Source organism: Canis aureus, chromosome 15 (genome assembly GCF_053574225.1).
Source record: "Canis aureus isolate CA01 chromosome 15, VMU_Caureus_v.1.0, whole genome shotgun sequence".
NCBI classification, from domain to species: domain Eukaryota; kingdom Metazoa; phylum Chordata; class Mammalia; order Carnivora; family Canidae; genus Canis; species Canis aureus.
The window spans coordinates 30,191,760-30,208,786 of NC_135625.1; the positions used below are offsets into that span (position 1 = coordinate 30,191,760).

Below are 17,027 nucleotides of genomic sequence, written 5' to 3' on the forward strand. Positions count from 1 at the left end.
TTTTCTTTGCGCAGAGGTAATAGGCAGAAAACACCAATTAGCCCCAGAGTAAATTTTCATGAAACCCTGCTCTGAATTTTTAAAAATCTTACAGAGGTCATATTGTGATCTTTAAAAATGAGACTTCCTGTGATATCAGGGGCCCCCAAATTACAGAGCCTCCAAATCACCCTAAGGTTTGTAAAAACGCGGATTATCACCATCAGAGATTATAATTCTCTGATACAGAGGCCAGTCCTACCGCTTGCAGGTTGCATTGCGTTGTGGTCTGAGGTCCATAGTTTGGAAAATACCGACCGTGAATGTGCACACAGTAAACTCCACACGTGCTGACTAAAAACCGAATCCCTCTCTAGAGCAGGAATTGAATAATATTAATTATAATATACATTATATTTAATATTGATTAACATAACAAACTTGTATTTGTTCTCTATCCCCGCGGGGTTTAGCAATGAATGATGAATGTCCAAGGGACAGGTATTATTCTCCCCATTTTACAGCAGAGGAAACACTGATTCACCCCTACCTCCCGCTTCCCCTCGGTTCTGAAAATTTATGCGGTTCCCACCGGGACGTAAGGGAGGGGGGAAAAAATAGAGAATTTTTTTTTTTAAGTGTGCAAAGGTACCAAAAAAAAAGAGGGAAAGTGCGCGGTATCCCAGAGTCCAGCTCAGAGTTTGCGTGCACCCCTGAGGCCAAGAGTTGGAGAGCTCGGGGCGCTTCCCGCTGCGGACGGGGAGGACACTGGAGACTATTCCTGCCCGGGGGCAGAGAGGGCGCGGGCACGGGGCGGGGGGCGGGGCGGGGGCGGGGCCAGAGCACCGCCTGGGGCTGTGGTTGGTTCGCCCAGCGGCGGGGGCGGGGCGGGGGCGGGGCGGGGGCGGAGCCAGGACGGGCGGGGTCCGGGGCCACCACCCCGGCGGCGCGACGGCGGGCACGCGGCCGGCCTCGCCCCTCCCCTCGGGGGCGGGCCCTGCGGGAGGGCGCGGCCGGAGGGGCGCGCGGGCGGCAGAGCGCTCCGGCCGCCGGCGCGAGCGGGGCGCTTAGCTCGGAGCCGGCCATGGCCGACCTTCTCGGCAGCGGGAGCGAGCGCCCCGGTGCCTCTCGCCCCTCGCCCTGAGCGCGCTCTCCTGCCGGGCTCTGGAAACCCCTGCGTCCTTCCCGGGGCCGCGGCACGGAGCGGCGAGCCGGGATGCGCTGAGGAGCCGCCAGCGCGCGCGTGTCGGGCGGCTCCGTGGGTCCAGGCGCGGGAGCTGAGCCGGCCGGGCGCTGCCTCGACTTCCCTCCCGCGCCGCCGCCGCCCCCCGCCGCAGTTGATGTGCAGGAGGAAGCCGGACATCATGATCCTAACACGTAAGCTAGACCCGTGCCTTGCCGTCGGGCCGGCGGCGGGAGCGAGCTGCGCAGGGGCCTCGCCGCGGAGGAAATGTCACCCCGCCTTGTCAAGCCGGTGCCTGTCGTTCTGTGCCTTTAAAGGGCTTTCCGACGCGGCTCGGGACCCAGTCGTCCAGCTTTCTCGGAGTGGAGGAGGAGGTGGAGTGCGGGGGGGACGAGGGTCCGGGGCTGGGGAGGGAGGTCCTCATCGCGGGTAGTGACCGCTGGCCCCTGGGCTTGGGGCCGCGCGACCCGCAGGCCTGGGGGCGCCCCCGTCGGAGGGGGCGGGGGGCCCGGGGTCCCGCTGTCCTGCGTCCGAGGGGCGCTGGCCGCCGCCTTCCCTCCTTCGGCCCCGCGGCGACGTCGGGGCTCGGGGCTCGGGGCTCGGGGCTCGCAGGCCCCTGCTCTCCAAGTCCAAAATCGGACTCCCCGGGACTTTGTGTTATGTAGGGGTGTTGACGCCGCGGGGGCAATTTGAAAATCATTTTTGGGGTTTTTTTGTTTTGTGTTTTGAAACTGCTTGAAAGTAAATTGCGGGGGGGGGTGGAGAATGGCTTTAATTTCAAACTGGTTTTTCAAATACTGGAAACGCTGGAAAGTAAGTAATTCAGACTCAGGAGGGCGGCTGGCGGCTGGCGGCCCTGGAGAGTGTTGAAGGTGTTTGGCAAAGCCCCCCTCGCCACCACCACCCTGGCTTGCAGGGCGGGGGGTGCCTTCACGTGCCGGGGCGCCGAACCGGGTTTCCTACAAAGCCGCGTGGAGATGCCCACGCCCTTGGCCCCGGAGGAGGCGCCCGCGCGGGCCGAGCGCCTGGGCCGCGCAGGGAAGGAAGGAAGGAAGGAAGGAAGGAAGGAAGGAAGGAAGCAAGCGCGCCTCCCGACCCGACTTTTTTCGCAAGGAAGTCACGGCCTTTGGGAGCCCTGCCCCGCTCTGCCTCCGTGCCCCTGACCCCGTCTCCCGACGTCACGGCTGACACTTTGATCCCGCCGAAGGAGTTTCTGCCCGGGCCGAGCCAACTGGCCGTGCCACGTGTGATTTGCAGATTACGGTTATCAGTGGATCCGTTCGTCCTCCCAGAGCACGGCCCCTGTTGCGAGGGTGGTCGGGGCGGCCCCGGTGAGGCCGCGACGTGGGAGCCGTGGGTCCGCAGGCTGCTAGCGGCGCGCATCTGGGAAGTGTTGAGGCCTCTCTGCGCCTCCCTCGTCTGCAGCTTGGGCTTGAGAGGATCAAAGGAGCTAATGCGGGCGCTTAGCACGTGTCTGGCACTGATGTTCCACAAATACCCAGTTTATGCTAATTACTGTAGAAGGAAACTCCTGCATGTAGTTATTAATCTGCACCGTGGAGGAAAACCTTGCTGCACGCTAGTTTCTTTCTTTTTTTTTTTTTTTTTAAGATTTTATTTATTTATTAGAGAGAGAGGCAGAGGGAGAAGAAGGCACCACGCGGGGAGCCCGACCGGACTGGATCCCGGATCCCGGGTCTCCAGGGTCACGCCCTGGGTCCAAGGCAGACGCTAAACCGCTGAGCCACCCAGGGATCCCTGCACGCTAGTTTTGAGTGAGCCTCTTTACACCCAACAGAGCTAGCAAATGGGTTCATTTTCTTTTTACACCCACATGGGTTCATGTTCGAGATTCAAAAGCTCTTTTCATCCCTTGTTGGTGAGATGGAGCGGTGTAGCCTAGGCACAGCCATCCATTACAGAAAGAGTCATGCGGGTGGCATATATGACGCATTTGGATTAAAAAAAAAAAATCACAGCTCTGGACAAGTTAGAATACTGAGTCTCAAATTACATTTTTTCCCCCAAACTCTGTTTGCTGAAGGGATGAGGGAAAATAATAGCCCAGCAGAACTCCGAATGTAAATCTATCAGCAGCTCCAAGAGGTTGACTAATTCAGCATCCATCTGGACTGCAGGCTGGTCCTCTGCAGAGATAATTTGCAGACCATAAGTGTGGAATTAATGGAGGCACCCAGTGCCATCTTGGCTTGCCGGCTGGAGCAGATGGTCAGAGGGGTGCCCTGTAAGTCAATAGCCCCCCTAATAGAAGAACTAAAATCCTGGGGAATGAGTGTCAAATAGTTAGCAGATGTGCATTCAGAAGTTATTTCAAGACATTTTCTGAGAAAATGTTGGCAATTGCGTGTATTAACTTTTATTGTGGCATGCCAGATTTACAGCGTGGCCCAAGCCCGGCTGCATATTTTTTTCATTAGCACTACTGTTCAGAGTTTAAAATGAAGCACAACAGACTGACTTTCTCCTCCAGCTGCTTTAAAAGTTTGCTTTTGACCAAAAAAAAAAAAAAAAAAAAAGAGAGAGAGAGAGAGAGGATTTTATTTTCATTCAATCTGAGTGACACCTTATACCAAACTAGCCAGAAGCTCAAGAACAGGGACTGACCTTGTTTCCCAACTCCAACTCCACAGGATCAAAATGAGTAGCTTCCAACTTAAATCTTTCCCTAGAGTGGATGAGAAATAGGGTTTTGTTGACTTGCCTGTGACTTTAGCTTACCAATATTAGATCTTAGGAGAAACACCAGTTACTCCTTAAGAGTGAAAAGTTTGCGCAGTTAGGCAATTGATTATGGCTAATTGAAAGCAGTGTTCCAAGTTTTCATACACTGGGCCAACCAAAGGATTTTCCATAGTTCTGGAGGGAAGGTGAGAGGCCAGATGCCCTTTAACCTAAAACCGTTTTTGTTGTTGTTTTATTATTTTGTTACTGGTTAATATTATGGCTTGAAGAGCAAAGATTAAGCAAAATGTAAGGGTGTTTTTACATTAAAAAGGAATATTTGGTTGCTTCTGAAAAAATACCAGATTAATAGAAAAGCATATTATGATTGAATGTTATTACTGGGAAGAGAGTGAGAAATGTATATAGTACTTCAACTCTTTCTTGTAGAACCAGCATGGGACCTAGAAGGGATATGGGAGGCCCCATTATGATGCCTTCCAATCAGAGGCTTGGTGGGATTCCAAGAGGTGGTTTGGAATACAAAAATAAGTACTTGAGTTTCCCTTGGTGTCCCCATGGAGATTTTAAGCCATGATGCAATGTTAAAATGAGAGTGGTATTTTTATGACTGAGGCAGGTAAATATGGCATTTCAAAATATGCAGGAACGGGTGATTTGATCCACAAGAATGAGGGCATCCAAAGTACAGTGGGTGAAGTGAATCGTATATTTTTGGAGAGAGCCTTGTACTGGACAGGATGGTCCAGTATTGTAAACACGAGTTTCTCATGCTTAAATCTCCTTCCTAGCAACAGGAAGACGGAAATGAGGCCATGCAAAAAAAAAAAAAAAAAAAAAAAAACCTGAAGGGCTCCAGACAATACTTGACCCACCCTAGCATTTTCCCTGTACAGCTAGAAGACTTGCAAAAGTAAAAATAACTTCAGATGTTTCCCCTTCCTCTCTGGATATTACCAGATCACTAAAGACTGAATTCTTGGAGCTTTAGAACACTATAGTCAAACCTGGCCTCATGGTATAATGGGCATCAAGGCTCATGTCATGCCAAGGCTGTTCTCAAAATTATAAAACAGACCTGGGGAGAAAGGTAATCTTAAATTTTTCTGTTTGCATAGTTCAGTGATGAGAATTCTGTGAGTTGGGACCCAGTAGAGGAAAGAATTTAATTTCTAAACATGGTCATTCTTCTGAGTTTAACTGAGTGCTCATTTTCACAGGATTTAACCTTAAGATACTTTGGAGTGGTGGGATTTCAGTGCAAAGGAATGATGCATGCAGCATTCAGGACCTAAAAAGTTTTCCTTGCAGTGGTGATCAAGGTGAATTAATGCCCAACCAGAACATGTTAACATCCGAACACCATGTCCCGAAAAAGCGAAGTCCCCAGTTCCTCTCCTGAAATTAAGAGGAAAAATGCTCTTCTGGGGCAGTTTTCACCATTGTCCTTCTGTCTGATTCTGGGCCTTTTTCCTCTGGAGGAATTCTGAGAAGTGAGGGTCATTCTTCCTTTTTTAAGAAAGACAGTGCTGCTGGGCATCTGGGTGGTTCAGTTGGTTAAGTGTCTGCCTTCAGCTCAGGTCACGATCTTAGGGTCCTGGGATCCAGCCCCTCTTTGGACTCCCTGCTCCCTCTACCTGCTGCTCCCCTTGCTTGTACTCTCTCCAGCTTGCTCTGTCAAATAAAGAAGTCTTAAAAAAATATTTTTAAAAAGGCAGTGCTGTAAGATTAAAATTTGCCTTATAGGAATGGGTTACTGGTATGAGTGCTGTCAGTGGTGTTTTCTTTCAACCTCAAATTAGTCAGAAATCTAATTAATGGAAAAGGGTAAGATTCCCAGCCTAGAAGGGCTCTTCCTGTCTCTGCCCCTTTCCTTGTGGGATCCTGTGTTATTGTTAAGGATTATCATGATCAATGATAAGGAGTTGGGAGTAGTCCTGCTGGGGGTTCTCTAATTAGGTCTACTCTGCCTTAACATTTTTTTCAGTCTACCTTCCTTGCCATGGTGGGCCGGAAGAAAGCCTTGCGTATTTAGCTTGTATATTTTTTTTTCCAAAATTTTTTTCCAAAAATATACAAAAATTTGTATATTTTTGCTTGTCTCTCACAAGCAACGGTCAACCGTCTTTAGTATGAATGTTCCTTTTTCGTTTTTTATAAAAAATCCACAGACTTTTGACAGAATACTAATAGTATTCTGTATAGAATATAGTATAGAAGCAGAAATTCATCGCCAAGTTTGCTCTTACTATCACGTTTCACCTTCGCCTCAGCGACCCTGAAAAAGCAGATGGGATGATTCCCCTTTTACAGATGAGGAAATCAGGTCTTGGAGATCCCTGGGTGGCGCAGCGGTTTGGCGCCTGCCTTTGGCCCAGGGCGCGATCCTGGAAACCTGGGATCGAATCCCACGTCGGGCTCCCGGTGCATGGAGCCTGCTTCTCCCTCTGCTTGTGTCTCTGCATCTCTCCCTCTCTCTGTGTGACTATCATAAAAAATAAATAAATAAATAAAATAAAGGAAATCAGGTCTTGGGAGAGAGAGTTCCATTCCTTGCTTCAGATCACTCACTGTCCATGACAGAGCTAGGATTTCTACCAGGTGTGTGTGGCTGTCGTGTGCAACTCAGGGGACTCTGCTTGGCTGGAGTTGGTTCTGTTTAGAAGACAATATTGTGTGGCTCTGGAGAGCCTCACAGTTACTTTGCAAGTCTCCTAGGGGGCTCGAACTCCTGGGTGGGGAGCTGTAACTTCAGGGTCCAGAATTAACCAGTGAGAGGTTTTTGCATCCTCTCTCAGGGGCCTAGGGCATGGACACCTGAGCCTTTGTCTTTAACATTTCAGGAGGGAATCTGGGATTCCATTTCCTAGCTTCTGTGGACTGCCCTGAATAATGCTTTATTCCATAAAAGTATCTGAAAATACTACTTCTTTTTTTTTTTAAGATTTTATTTATTTATTCATGAGAGACACAGAGAGGCAGAGACATAGGCAGGGTCCCTGTAGGAGGATCCTGATGCGGGGCTTGATCCCAGGACCCCGAGATCACAACCTGAGCCAAAGGCAGATGCTCAACCACTGAATCTCCCTGGTGCCCCTGAAAATACTACTTCTAAGGGGATATTTTCTTCTAGATGTCAGTGAAAACCTTTGAATAGCATCTTGAGAATGGCTGCCTGTTAACAGATAATGCCCCTGGACACCAAAGGGTAAAACTTACACCTGACTAAGTCCCTCTCCAACAGTGCTCATGTGGGAGGTGATTTCTCTTAATCATTCAGCCTTGTATTTTATTTTGCTACTAAACCGAGTTTCACAGTGGAAAGCATACCCCTTTTCCATTCACACAAACCTCTGCTTGGTGGCCTTTTCATGTCTTACCCCCTCCTGTCCCCAGGAGGAAAATCAAAAACTCACCGAAGGCTGAGGTCAGTGAAGCTGGAGTCCTCAGATGCCTTTGACACCTCCCATCCACATTTTGTTCTCTTCCTGCCCCACCTCTGAGTGTCCCGCAGAGAGGATTGGAGGCTGCTTCCTGAAGCTTGTCAGAAAGGCGCCTTCCTTCTCCTTGCAGGAGTCTCTGGAGGATGTGTGAGGGACAGAAGGTTTCCACACCCTGAGGTTGTCGCATTTCCGAGGCTGTGAGCACTGAGAAAGCCACAAGGAAGGGACCCTGGAGGTGAAATGGCTGCGCTACAGCCTCGCCTTGCCCTTGGTCACAGCCAGGTGACAAAGTAGATCTAAGATGCTAGAATTCTGAAATCATCTTCACTCCTGAGCCTGGAGAAACTAAATGCATAGGGGACCATCTCCACACAGCTCCCATGTTCAAACTGGATAGCATGAAAAAGGGATCTTCCATGATGCCTGTGCATTTCTAAGTCATTTCAGGGGAAATTCCAGAACTTTGCAATGGCAGCCTGGAAAAACATCGCCTCTTCCCCAGTGAGGGGCAGCCGAGAGGCCTGGTAGTTCAGTGACTAGGCCAAGGTCATATGTGTGTTTAAACAGTGTTTCAGACCCCTTCCTGCCCACATGTGTGAAAAAAGACAAAAAATGGGGAGAACAACAAAATGAGGGCCTTAATGTCTGGAGGAAAAATGTATCCATATAGAAACAGAAGCCTTTCTAAATAAACAGATGGACCCGAATTAAAGTTTGACCATTAGGTCATGTGTGTCTGGGGAGCTGGTTGTCACCAGCATTTTTAATGAAAATAATTCTTTAGCTCACCTAAAAGACAATAGGCCTTATTTTTTCTTACACTTGTTGGCACAAAACTGAGAAGGTCCAATTATACAGTGTTTCCTGCTTGAGGTTAGACATAAGAATGCCTAAAGGCAGCTTCCATTCACCAGTGTCTACCATGTTTTTATTTTTATTCGTCTTTGTGTAAGGCAACTTAATGTTTTGTTCTATTCTTTTTTTTTTCTCTCTGTTAGAATGGCCTAAAACCTGAGTGGACAGCCTTATTTTTTTTTTTTTTTAAGATTTTATTTCTTTATTTGACAGAGAGCACAAGCAAGGGGAGAGGGAGAAGCTGGCTGCCCACTAAGCAGGGAGCTCTATATGGGGCTCCATCCAGGACCCTGGGATCATGACCTGAGCTGAAGGCAGACACTTAACCCACTGAGCCCCCCAGCCACCCCCTGAGTGGACAGCTTCTCTAGAGTTCCTCTCTACTCCCTTTCTCACTTAAGTTGACAGAATTATTTCTGTTTCCCTCTCTAGGGCAATGTTGAACTTGGGGCAAAAGCTGAAGGTTGGGGTTGGGGGCTACTTAGTAGAATAAAATTTGCTAACATGTAAATGAAAGAATTGATATGCCTGCAAACCTTTCATCTTGGAGATGGGAGGGGCTCACTTCAGGTTTGTTACCAGGTATTTGCCTTGAATCATAAGTTATAAAGGAAGTGAATTATATAATCTTAAAACATCTGCTTCATTTTGTGAAAAAAAAAAAAAAACTCAGAAAACTAAAAGCCCTTACAAGTATGTTATTTAGATTGTTTCCTTTCTTGAAATGGTTTTCTTAATCTATGCAATTATCTTTAAAAGGTTTTATATTTTAAGAACTGTTTCAAGTCATTTTTCTTAGCAAGGCATGCTTGGAAATGCATAAATATTTGTTGTAGAATACTATAAGTGTGTGTGTGTGTGTGTGTGTGTGTGTAAACCAAAATTGTTTTTTTTTAATCCACCCCACATAAAAATGAAATAGAAAGAGGTGATGATGCATTATCCATTTCCTGAATAGTTTATTTTCACTTTAGTTTTGACTTCTTTATGCTGGGTAGTAAGTACCAATTTCCGATTAGCTGGGAGGTATTTTCAGTTCCTGGAAGTAACTGGATCAGTTTAAGTCTGGAATACCTGAGTTCAAACCATGTCAACCATGGGATCAGATGAATACAGATCCCTTTGCCTTTGTGAGAGAAGAGCGCATATTTCTTAATATGAAGAAACAGTATTTTGCAAACACTTGAACTAATTGATCCCCAAAGGGGATTTCAGTTGATTTCATTTCAGCATTGCTGGAGTTTCTCTTCAAGTGCATAATCCCAGGTAGAGGTTTGTAGGGTGTGTCTCAGGGTTTTCTTCTTTCAAGGCAAAACCATTTATTAAGTTGTCATCACATCATTGGGCAAAATGGGTCCTTTTTTTCCACTTTATATTATTTCTAGGAATGTTCTTTATTAGAAAGCAACATATCGGCCTCCAGACCTCAAGCAGGAGAAAGAGAGAGAAAAAACACTTGAAAACTTTCACAAATTTGCAGTTTTTCCTTGTACTGAAAAACAGTCTGGTGATTTAAAAGTAACCTTTGCAGGCAGTTGAATTATGCATAAAGTGGTCTAGCTGGGGAGAGCAGGGTAGTTCTAGAACCTTAAGCAAATTACCTGTACTCTGAATCAGCTTCCTACTGGTTCAGAGAAAAGATGAGGAGCTCCAAGAAGCATTTCTGCACCCAGCCCACTGATTCTGTAGAAGCCAGGATGCTGGCGAGGGGAAGCACAAACATAGAAGCTCAGTAAGCAGAGGAAAATTCAGGGCTTTCTCTGGGTTTCCTAAGCGTACTCCTCCTATTGAGATGAATTTTAGTTTGACAACTGTAGACACACACATAAGCAAAAATATGTAGAGGTTTGAGTTCCCTGTAATATGAGCACAGGCTTCATGAGACAAACCAAGGATTTAATGTATTAAATAAAAAAATTATAGGAATTAATGTATTAAAAAGCAAATTAAAAATTTTCACAATAAACCAGTAAATCTGCAAAATTGGGGAGCTGAACTGTTGATCCAGTTTCTTGAGGGAAGAAAAATCTCTCCACGTGTAATTGATGATGAATCTGGAAGCTTAACAGTAGAAATGGAACCTATTCTAAAGGTTGTCTCAGAGAGAAGGGGAAATTGGCATAAAGGAAATCTCAGAAACGTGGGGAATTTACAAAGCCTCTGGCAATCCCAGATTTGTAGATGAGGAAACAGGTCCAGAGAGATTATTTTCTGAAGGCTACTTAACAAAGCAATGCATTCTTTCCTGGACCTGTTTTCCTCACCTGTTACAGGTGATACGTCAGCCTCTTTCTGTGATGAGTTATCAGACTCTCAGATGCAAAGCTGTTTTACATCTGAGGAACTGATGTTGGTTGGCTGCGCCATGGGTAATCAGGCTAAGGGGTGCTTATATGTGCTCTGTGGGATGACCTGCTTTCCACCCCACACTTCCCTCCCTTTGTCAGTGTTACAGTAAATCCCACTGCTCACTATTCTTTCACAGACACCTGTGCATCAGCACCGCTCCTCCTGACTTACACTGTCTCCTTCACCGCGGATCTTCTCTCCCCCACCCAGTCTTCTATGTGATATCCTAACCCCTCCTTAAATAAAGACCGAGCATAAACCAGGTGCTCAAGCAGCCCAGCTCCCACCTCTAAGTTCAGGCTGTCACATCGCCTTCTCCTCTGTACTATATTACGTATGGGAAGTTCCTAGTTTGCTTTTTTTTTCTTTCTTTGTAAGAAAAAGCTATAGTGTGAGAATAATACATTTCAAACCAGTTGCTCTGGTAGGGCACAAATAACCATTTTTTAAATGGAATAGAAAAATGTAAGGATGCATTATGTATTTTAAGTGTTATTTGATGAAACTCGTTTCAGTTGGCATTGCTTCTGCAAACACGTGTTTGTGTACGTAAATAATGCGTGTGTGATACACGCATGCATATGTACAATTGTGTACCAGGTTATAATGTAAACTGTATTTCTTATTATGGATCCTGGTCAGAAAAATTAAGACCACTTTGCAAGAAAAAAAATCATGCTGTATTTATGTAATATTTCTTTATCAAGCAACTACGTTGTGTTTTCCACACTACTGTGGGTGCTTGGGATATATCAGAGAGGAAAGTAGACAAACTTGCCCTTTCAGAGCTTACAGAGGAGAGACAGAAAGTAAACATAATAAATGTTTTGGAAGGGGAAAAAATAAATCAGGAAGGGGAGTACAGGGTGGGTGAGAAGAGGCCAATGTGGCTAGATCAGATAGCCACAGGGAGATGGGGTGACCAATGTGGTGTATGAAGAAGCTAGAGTGTGCAGGCCATAGTTAGGACTTGGGCTTTCACCTATAACATGGGGACTCGTTGCTGCCTGTACCAGGTCACTTGGGACTTAACAAACACAAGGGCCTTAGAATAGCCCTTAGGAAACCAGATCTTTCCTTAGTAGAGAATCATAGGACACCATGTACTCAACTGTGAATTACCTTTCCATTTGGCTTCCTGCTTCGGGGCAGGAACCTGTGTCTGATTATCCCTGACCACAGCTGACAGCACACTTAGTAGATGTTCAATAAATTAAAACTGAGTAAAGGGGAAAATGAAGGATGATTGGCTTCACTTAAATGTATGACTATACTAGAATATACCTAAAGGTGGACCTGGGTCAGCTACTGTTGGGCTAACAGCCTTAGAATTAATATCAACTGGTCTTCCAGAAGCTTCCTAACTGGTTTATTTCAGAATATGCACACCAGATGTTTAGAATGTTTTTAGGCATCTGAGAGTAGGAATGTTGTTAGTTGCTAGTCAAAATCTTTGCTGTGATTAGATAACGTTAGAGTGTAATAAATATTAATATATGCATTCTGCTATCTGACCTAGCCCATCTCGGAATTCATTTTACATATAACTCCTGATAACTACTCTTTGGCAGTTGTTTCTGTTTAACATTTATTTTTATTAATTGATAAAGGAAAGGGGGTCATATTATAGTTCTTAGTCTGTTTTTGAAGGAAGGATAATCTTAATGGATTCTCTTTTCCTTCAAACAACTATATTTGTGCTTCCAATGTAGAAGAGTCATCTTCTCAGGATATACAAATGAATTAAGAAGCTTTTGATAGGTGCACCTCACCCAGCATGGGGGGGAAAGATGGGGCAGAGAAGTTGATGGGATAGAGAGAAGGGGAAATTTGGGGTGGTAGTGAGAACAGATTAAGAGCTCGCAGCGTGAGAGCATGGTGTCTCCTAGGAACCCCAAGGAGTTCGGGAAGATGAACAAAGCTTGCATTTGGAGGCCTTCCAGGAGCCAAATGGAAAAGGCAGAGGCCAAATGAAGGTTGTGGGTCTGCTGAGAAGTTTGGATTGTATCTGGAAGGTGACAAAGTCATTGAAGAATCAGAAGCAGGGGGCTGACATAATGAATTATGTGCTTCATAAAAGCGAATCCAGGGTTCAGGTATTCTTGGACTAGGACAGATTTATTGTGGACAGGGAGGGGCAAAGCTTATCACCAAATTTAGTTGGGACACTATTAAAATAATCTGGGGAGAAAGAGTTCCTGAAGCAAGAATACAGAGCAGTGTAGTCTGGATCAGTTGTTCTCAATCCAGGCTACCCTTAAATTTACCTAGAGAGCTTTTTTAAAAAGGTGCTTCCTGGGTACTCCCTAGACTGAGAAAACCCAAATGCCTGGGAGTGGGTGGTGGTTGGTGGTTTTAGAAAGCTCCCCCAACATGGTGCCTATTGCATACAGAGCTGAGAACCACTGAGATCAGGGTTTTAAAGCCATGGTGCGCTTCTCCAGTGGGCTGACATGTGAAGCCCACCTGCCCAGTATATATGGGCCCAGCTGCGTGGCAGTCCTGTAAACTTGGCCAACTCATTGGAGGCTGGAAAATCGGTAAGAACAATCTCCTTCTGTTGGAATTAATCTGTGTGACCAGGGGAGAGAAATGAATTTTGTTTTGGATTAGAAAATACTACATGCCTTCACATAGCTTAAGGAGCTGCTCTGTGGTTGTAAAAGCATCAGCATTTCCATGGATCTTTACCCATAGGTCTGTCATATTTGGGGGAATCCAAGGAATCTGGAAAGTGCTTGAATTTTCTTGCATTCCTCCAATTCCTTAGACTTTTAACAGCTACATTCTGTGTAGCTGTGGCATTTGCCTTGAGTCCTGATTTTGGTAGCATGTTGTCAAAGAAGGCAGAGAGCCTGACAGTTCCCACTGTGAAGGTAGGGCACACAGAAGATGGAAGTAATCACATCCTGGACCCAATTACTGTTGCTCAACCGGTTAAGATCAGCGGGTTCAACAGAATGATGACGGCGCTGGGGGATTTCTGTTTAACTCACTGTTGAGGGGTAGGGGGAAGATAGGGTCATCCCATAGTGCCAGGAAATGTGCAAATATGGACTAAATGGCTCCCAGCCTTACGCAAAAGAGTCTCCTGGACCTCATTCATCTTATACAACTAACCACTAAAGCTGTTTCCAATAAATATTTCCTGTTTCCTCCTTAACACATTTTGTCTGTTGTTTGCTCAGAGAAAATCCAGGTATTAAAGTGACCTTGTATTTCCATTGTACTTTTAGTTTCTGATTGCATTTTTGCCTGGTGGAGAATATTTTTAAAAAGTCATCCTCATAGTTGCATATACTGAAGAAAAAGTCATACCTTAGAGCCAGGGAGAGGCCTCCAAAAACAGACATCGGGATTTAGTGACTAAGAAATGCAATATGTACATGGTTTTAATATGTTAAATGTTGCTTGTTGTTCTATATTTTTTAAGGGAAGAAACTGTCTTGCTCATGGGAGGGGTAGAAGGGGAGAGAGAGAGACTTGTAAGCAGGCTCCCTGCCCAGTGCAGAGACCAACACAGGGGTCTCTCTCACAGCCCTGAGACCATGACTTGAGCCAAAATCAAGAGTCAGACGCTTAACTGACTGAGCCACCCAAGAGCCCCTGTCTTGTTTATTTATTAGTCTTAGTTCTCTCTGTACTGTGGTATTTGAATGTAAAGAAAACCCATTCTAAGAAGTTATTTCTCGAGGCACCTGGTTGGCTCAGTCGGTTAAGCATCTGTCTTCAGCTCAGGTCATGATCTCAGAGTCCTGAGATCCAGCCCCCAAGTTGGGCTCCTTGCTCAACTCCTTCTCCCTCTGCCCCTCCCCCCCCCGCTCCCGCTCTCTCATTCTCAAGTAAATAATTTTTTTAAAAAAAAGAAGTTATAAAAAAAAAAAAAAAGAAGTTATTTCTTTGCTTAGTTCCTCACCTCTGTATCTTGGGGATGATATTAGTAATCTGTGTTTTAGGATCAACGTGAAAAGGAAATGAATTAATATGCCTTAAATGCTTACAGGTCCTTGCAAATAGTAAGCACTCAATAAAAGTTAGCCATTGATAGAATTGTCAAGAGGCATCTGGGAGATCTGCTTAGAGAAGGCAGCATTTGGGATGGATGGACCTTGAAGGGCGAGTGAAATTTTACACTGAGAAGATGGGAGAGCATTTCATGCCAGGAAGTCACGGTGATGTATAGTGAGATGAGCAGTGAGCATCCTATGACTAGGAGATAGAGTGAATACAGGGAGCTGAACAATTAGGTTGCCTGCCTCATGGAGAGCCCAGAAAACCACACAGAGCTATTTAGACTAGATTTTCCAAGCAATGGCGCTCTAGTGAATTTGTGAGAGAGAGACAAGATCAAGGCTGTAGCTTTGGAGGTGTGATGGTTTCTCTGAGAGAGGAGAGAATTGAGATGTGGAATTTTAGTTGAGAGACAGGAAGGAAAGTAATGGTTTGCATTGGGCGGGGGGTGGCACGTGAAACTAGGAAAGGTGTTCTCTACCTGACTTAGATGTAGACATAGGTTCATTTCATGTTAAATAAAATGAAAATACTGATTTTTTTTTAAATCAGTACTTGCATTCGAATGTTATTACCATTTTCTCTTGATAATTGGAAATGAGTAGGAGTAAAGTCAAGAACTATTCCATTTATTTTTTAAAAAATGACAACTTTTTACAGTTTTTCCAGTGTTTTCATTCTGATTTCTACAGACACAGTGTGTTGAGTTTCCATTTGTTCTGCAACCCAAGTTTTCATGAGTGGGCATTCTTAAATGTAAGAGAGATAGAGACTTGCCTATTTCCCGTGTTTCATATCCAAAAGAAAGACACATTTTCATCTATTTCAGGGTAGGGAAAAGGAGGGTAACATTTCTGGATCTCTGAAGTTCTTGAAAATACTGATTTTTAGCCATTGTCATCCTTTAATTAGATTATCTGCTGAAGATGCAAACCTTTCCCTGCTCACATCAATTCTTTCTACCCACGTGGCCCTAAGCGGAGTGGCTATTTGGACATAGCTTTTTAAACGAATTTGTGGTCATTTGGCAGCTTTTCATTTTCCTTAGTGTTGGGAAGTGAGTAAGAGAATGACAATTCAGCAATAGGCATCTGTGGGCTCCTGAAATCACTCGGGGCCTTAAACAAGCAATATATATGAGAATGCTTGGTAATTTGTAAGGCATTATATAAATAAATGTAAAGGTTTTTAAGAAAATACCTCATATCTTAAGTGCCTCTTAGCAGGAAGCCATTTTAATCAGAAAATCAGGAACATCATGGTCTGAAGAGGTGACAATATTAGCTGGTAAAGTGTGTCTAATTAAGACTTTTGTGCATATGCTGACCCAGTGTCATGTCTGAATATAGTCAAAAAAGAGTGGACATTGAGAATTTCTGGTTACTCACCACTTGTTGAGTAAAATATTAAGAAAGCAAGAGCATATACTTTTTGATAATCCATTGTTCAAAGTCTAACAATCTGTTCCATGGAAATAACCTCCAAATAGTCAGGAGTGAGTTATTTAAAATATTTTTTAAACAAACACTTAGCCTTTTTTTTTCTTTCCATGTCTGTCTTTGAGCAGGGGCCACAGAGATAGAGAAAAAAAGTTTCTTCGTTCTGTAAAATAAAACATTGAGCTTTTATAGGTTTTTCCAGCAATACAGTTTTCTGGAAAATGTTTATTTTATGATTTTATGTAAAGCTGCTTTCATTCCTTTCTGAGACAAGGTATATGTCATTACATTAAAAAATGTTAAGTACGGGTAATTCATACTGGACAATTCTTTTTTTGTTGTTTAGATTTTATTTATTTAATCATGAGAGAGGCAGAGACATAGGCAGAGGGAGAGGCAAGCTCCCCATAGGGAGTCTGATGTGGGACTCCATCCCAGGATCCCTAATCACAGCCTGAGCCAAAGGCAGACTCTCCACCAGTGAGCCACCCAGGTGCTCTTGAGTGTTTTTAATTGCCTTTCTTTACAGGCCAAGGAGCTCATGAAATAATAGGGAAAAAATACTTCGAACTGTAAAGTTACTAGGCAAAAGTAAGATATGTATACTTCTAATATGGATTGTGCACCTCCATCTGGCTTAGAGGAGAGATGCTTAATAAAGATTTGAATCCAGAATAAATTAAGCAATGTTGAGACATTAATAAATGAGTGAATCACCTTATACACCTAAGTACTCTAATGGCCTGAGGAAGGTGGAAAGAAGAATTGAAAGGATATTTTTTTGTGCAAGCAGAGAAACTAATGAAGGTGCCCTGGACCGCCTCTCTGAGTCAGTTTTAACAGGATTGTAAATATGTGCTTGAGTGAGTTTGAACACAGTGTGTCAGTTGCTCTTTCTTGGCCTTTCTGTTTATCAATACTATCTACAAGATGTTAACCACAAGGAAGTAGAGCTTTATTAGGCATTTCAGTCTGCCAAGACTGTGGGATTTATTGACTTAATGCCCTCTGGGTCACCTGGCAGCCTGGCCTCTACTGCTGGATGCACCTAAAGGCACATTGCCA

General features: G+C 44.7%; 1 protein-coding gene across 9 annotated transcripts in view; it reads left to right on the plus strand.

Moving 5' to 3' along the window:
• The window catches only part of DLC1 (DLC1 Rho GTPase activating protein), a 495,960-nt gene that overhangs the window by 448,304 nt on the left and 30,629 nt on the right, over positions 1-17,027 (plus strand). Inside the window, exon 1 of one of the 9 annotated variants that reach the window (XM_077848961.1) lies at positions 1,030-1,356. The exons of 7 other annotated variants lie outside the window; for them this stretch is intronic. In XM_077848961.1, coding sequence (XP_077705087.1) covers positions 1,320-1,356 — 37 coding nt within the window. In that variant the 5' untranslated portion in view covers positions 1,030-1,319. Of the gene's footprint in view, positions 1-1,029; positions 1,357-1,424; positions 1,537-17,027 lie in introns of those variants that run through there. One more of the 9 variants, XM_077848964.1, reaches the window with a different exon arrangement.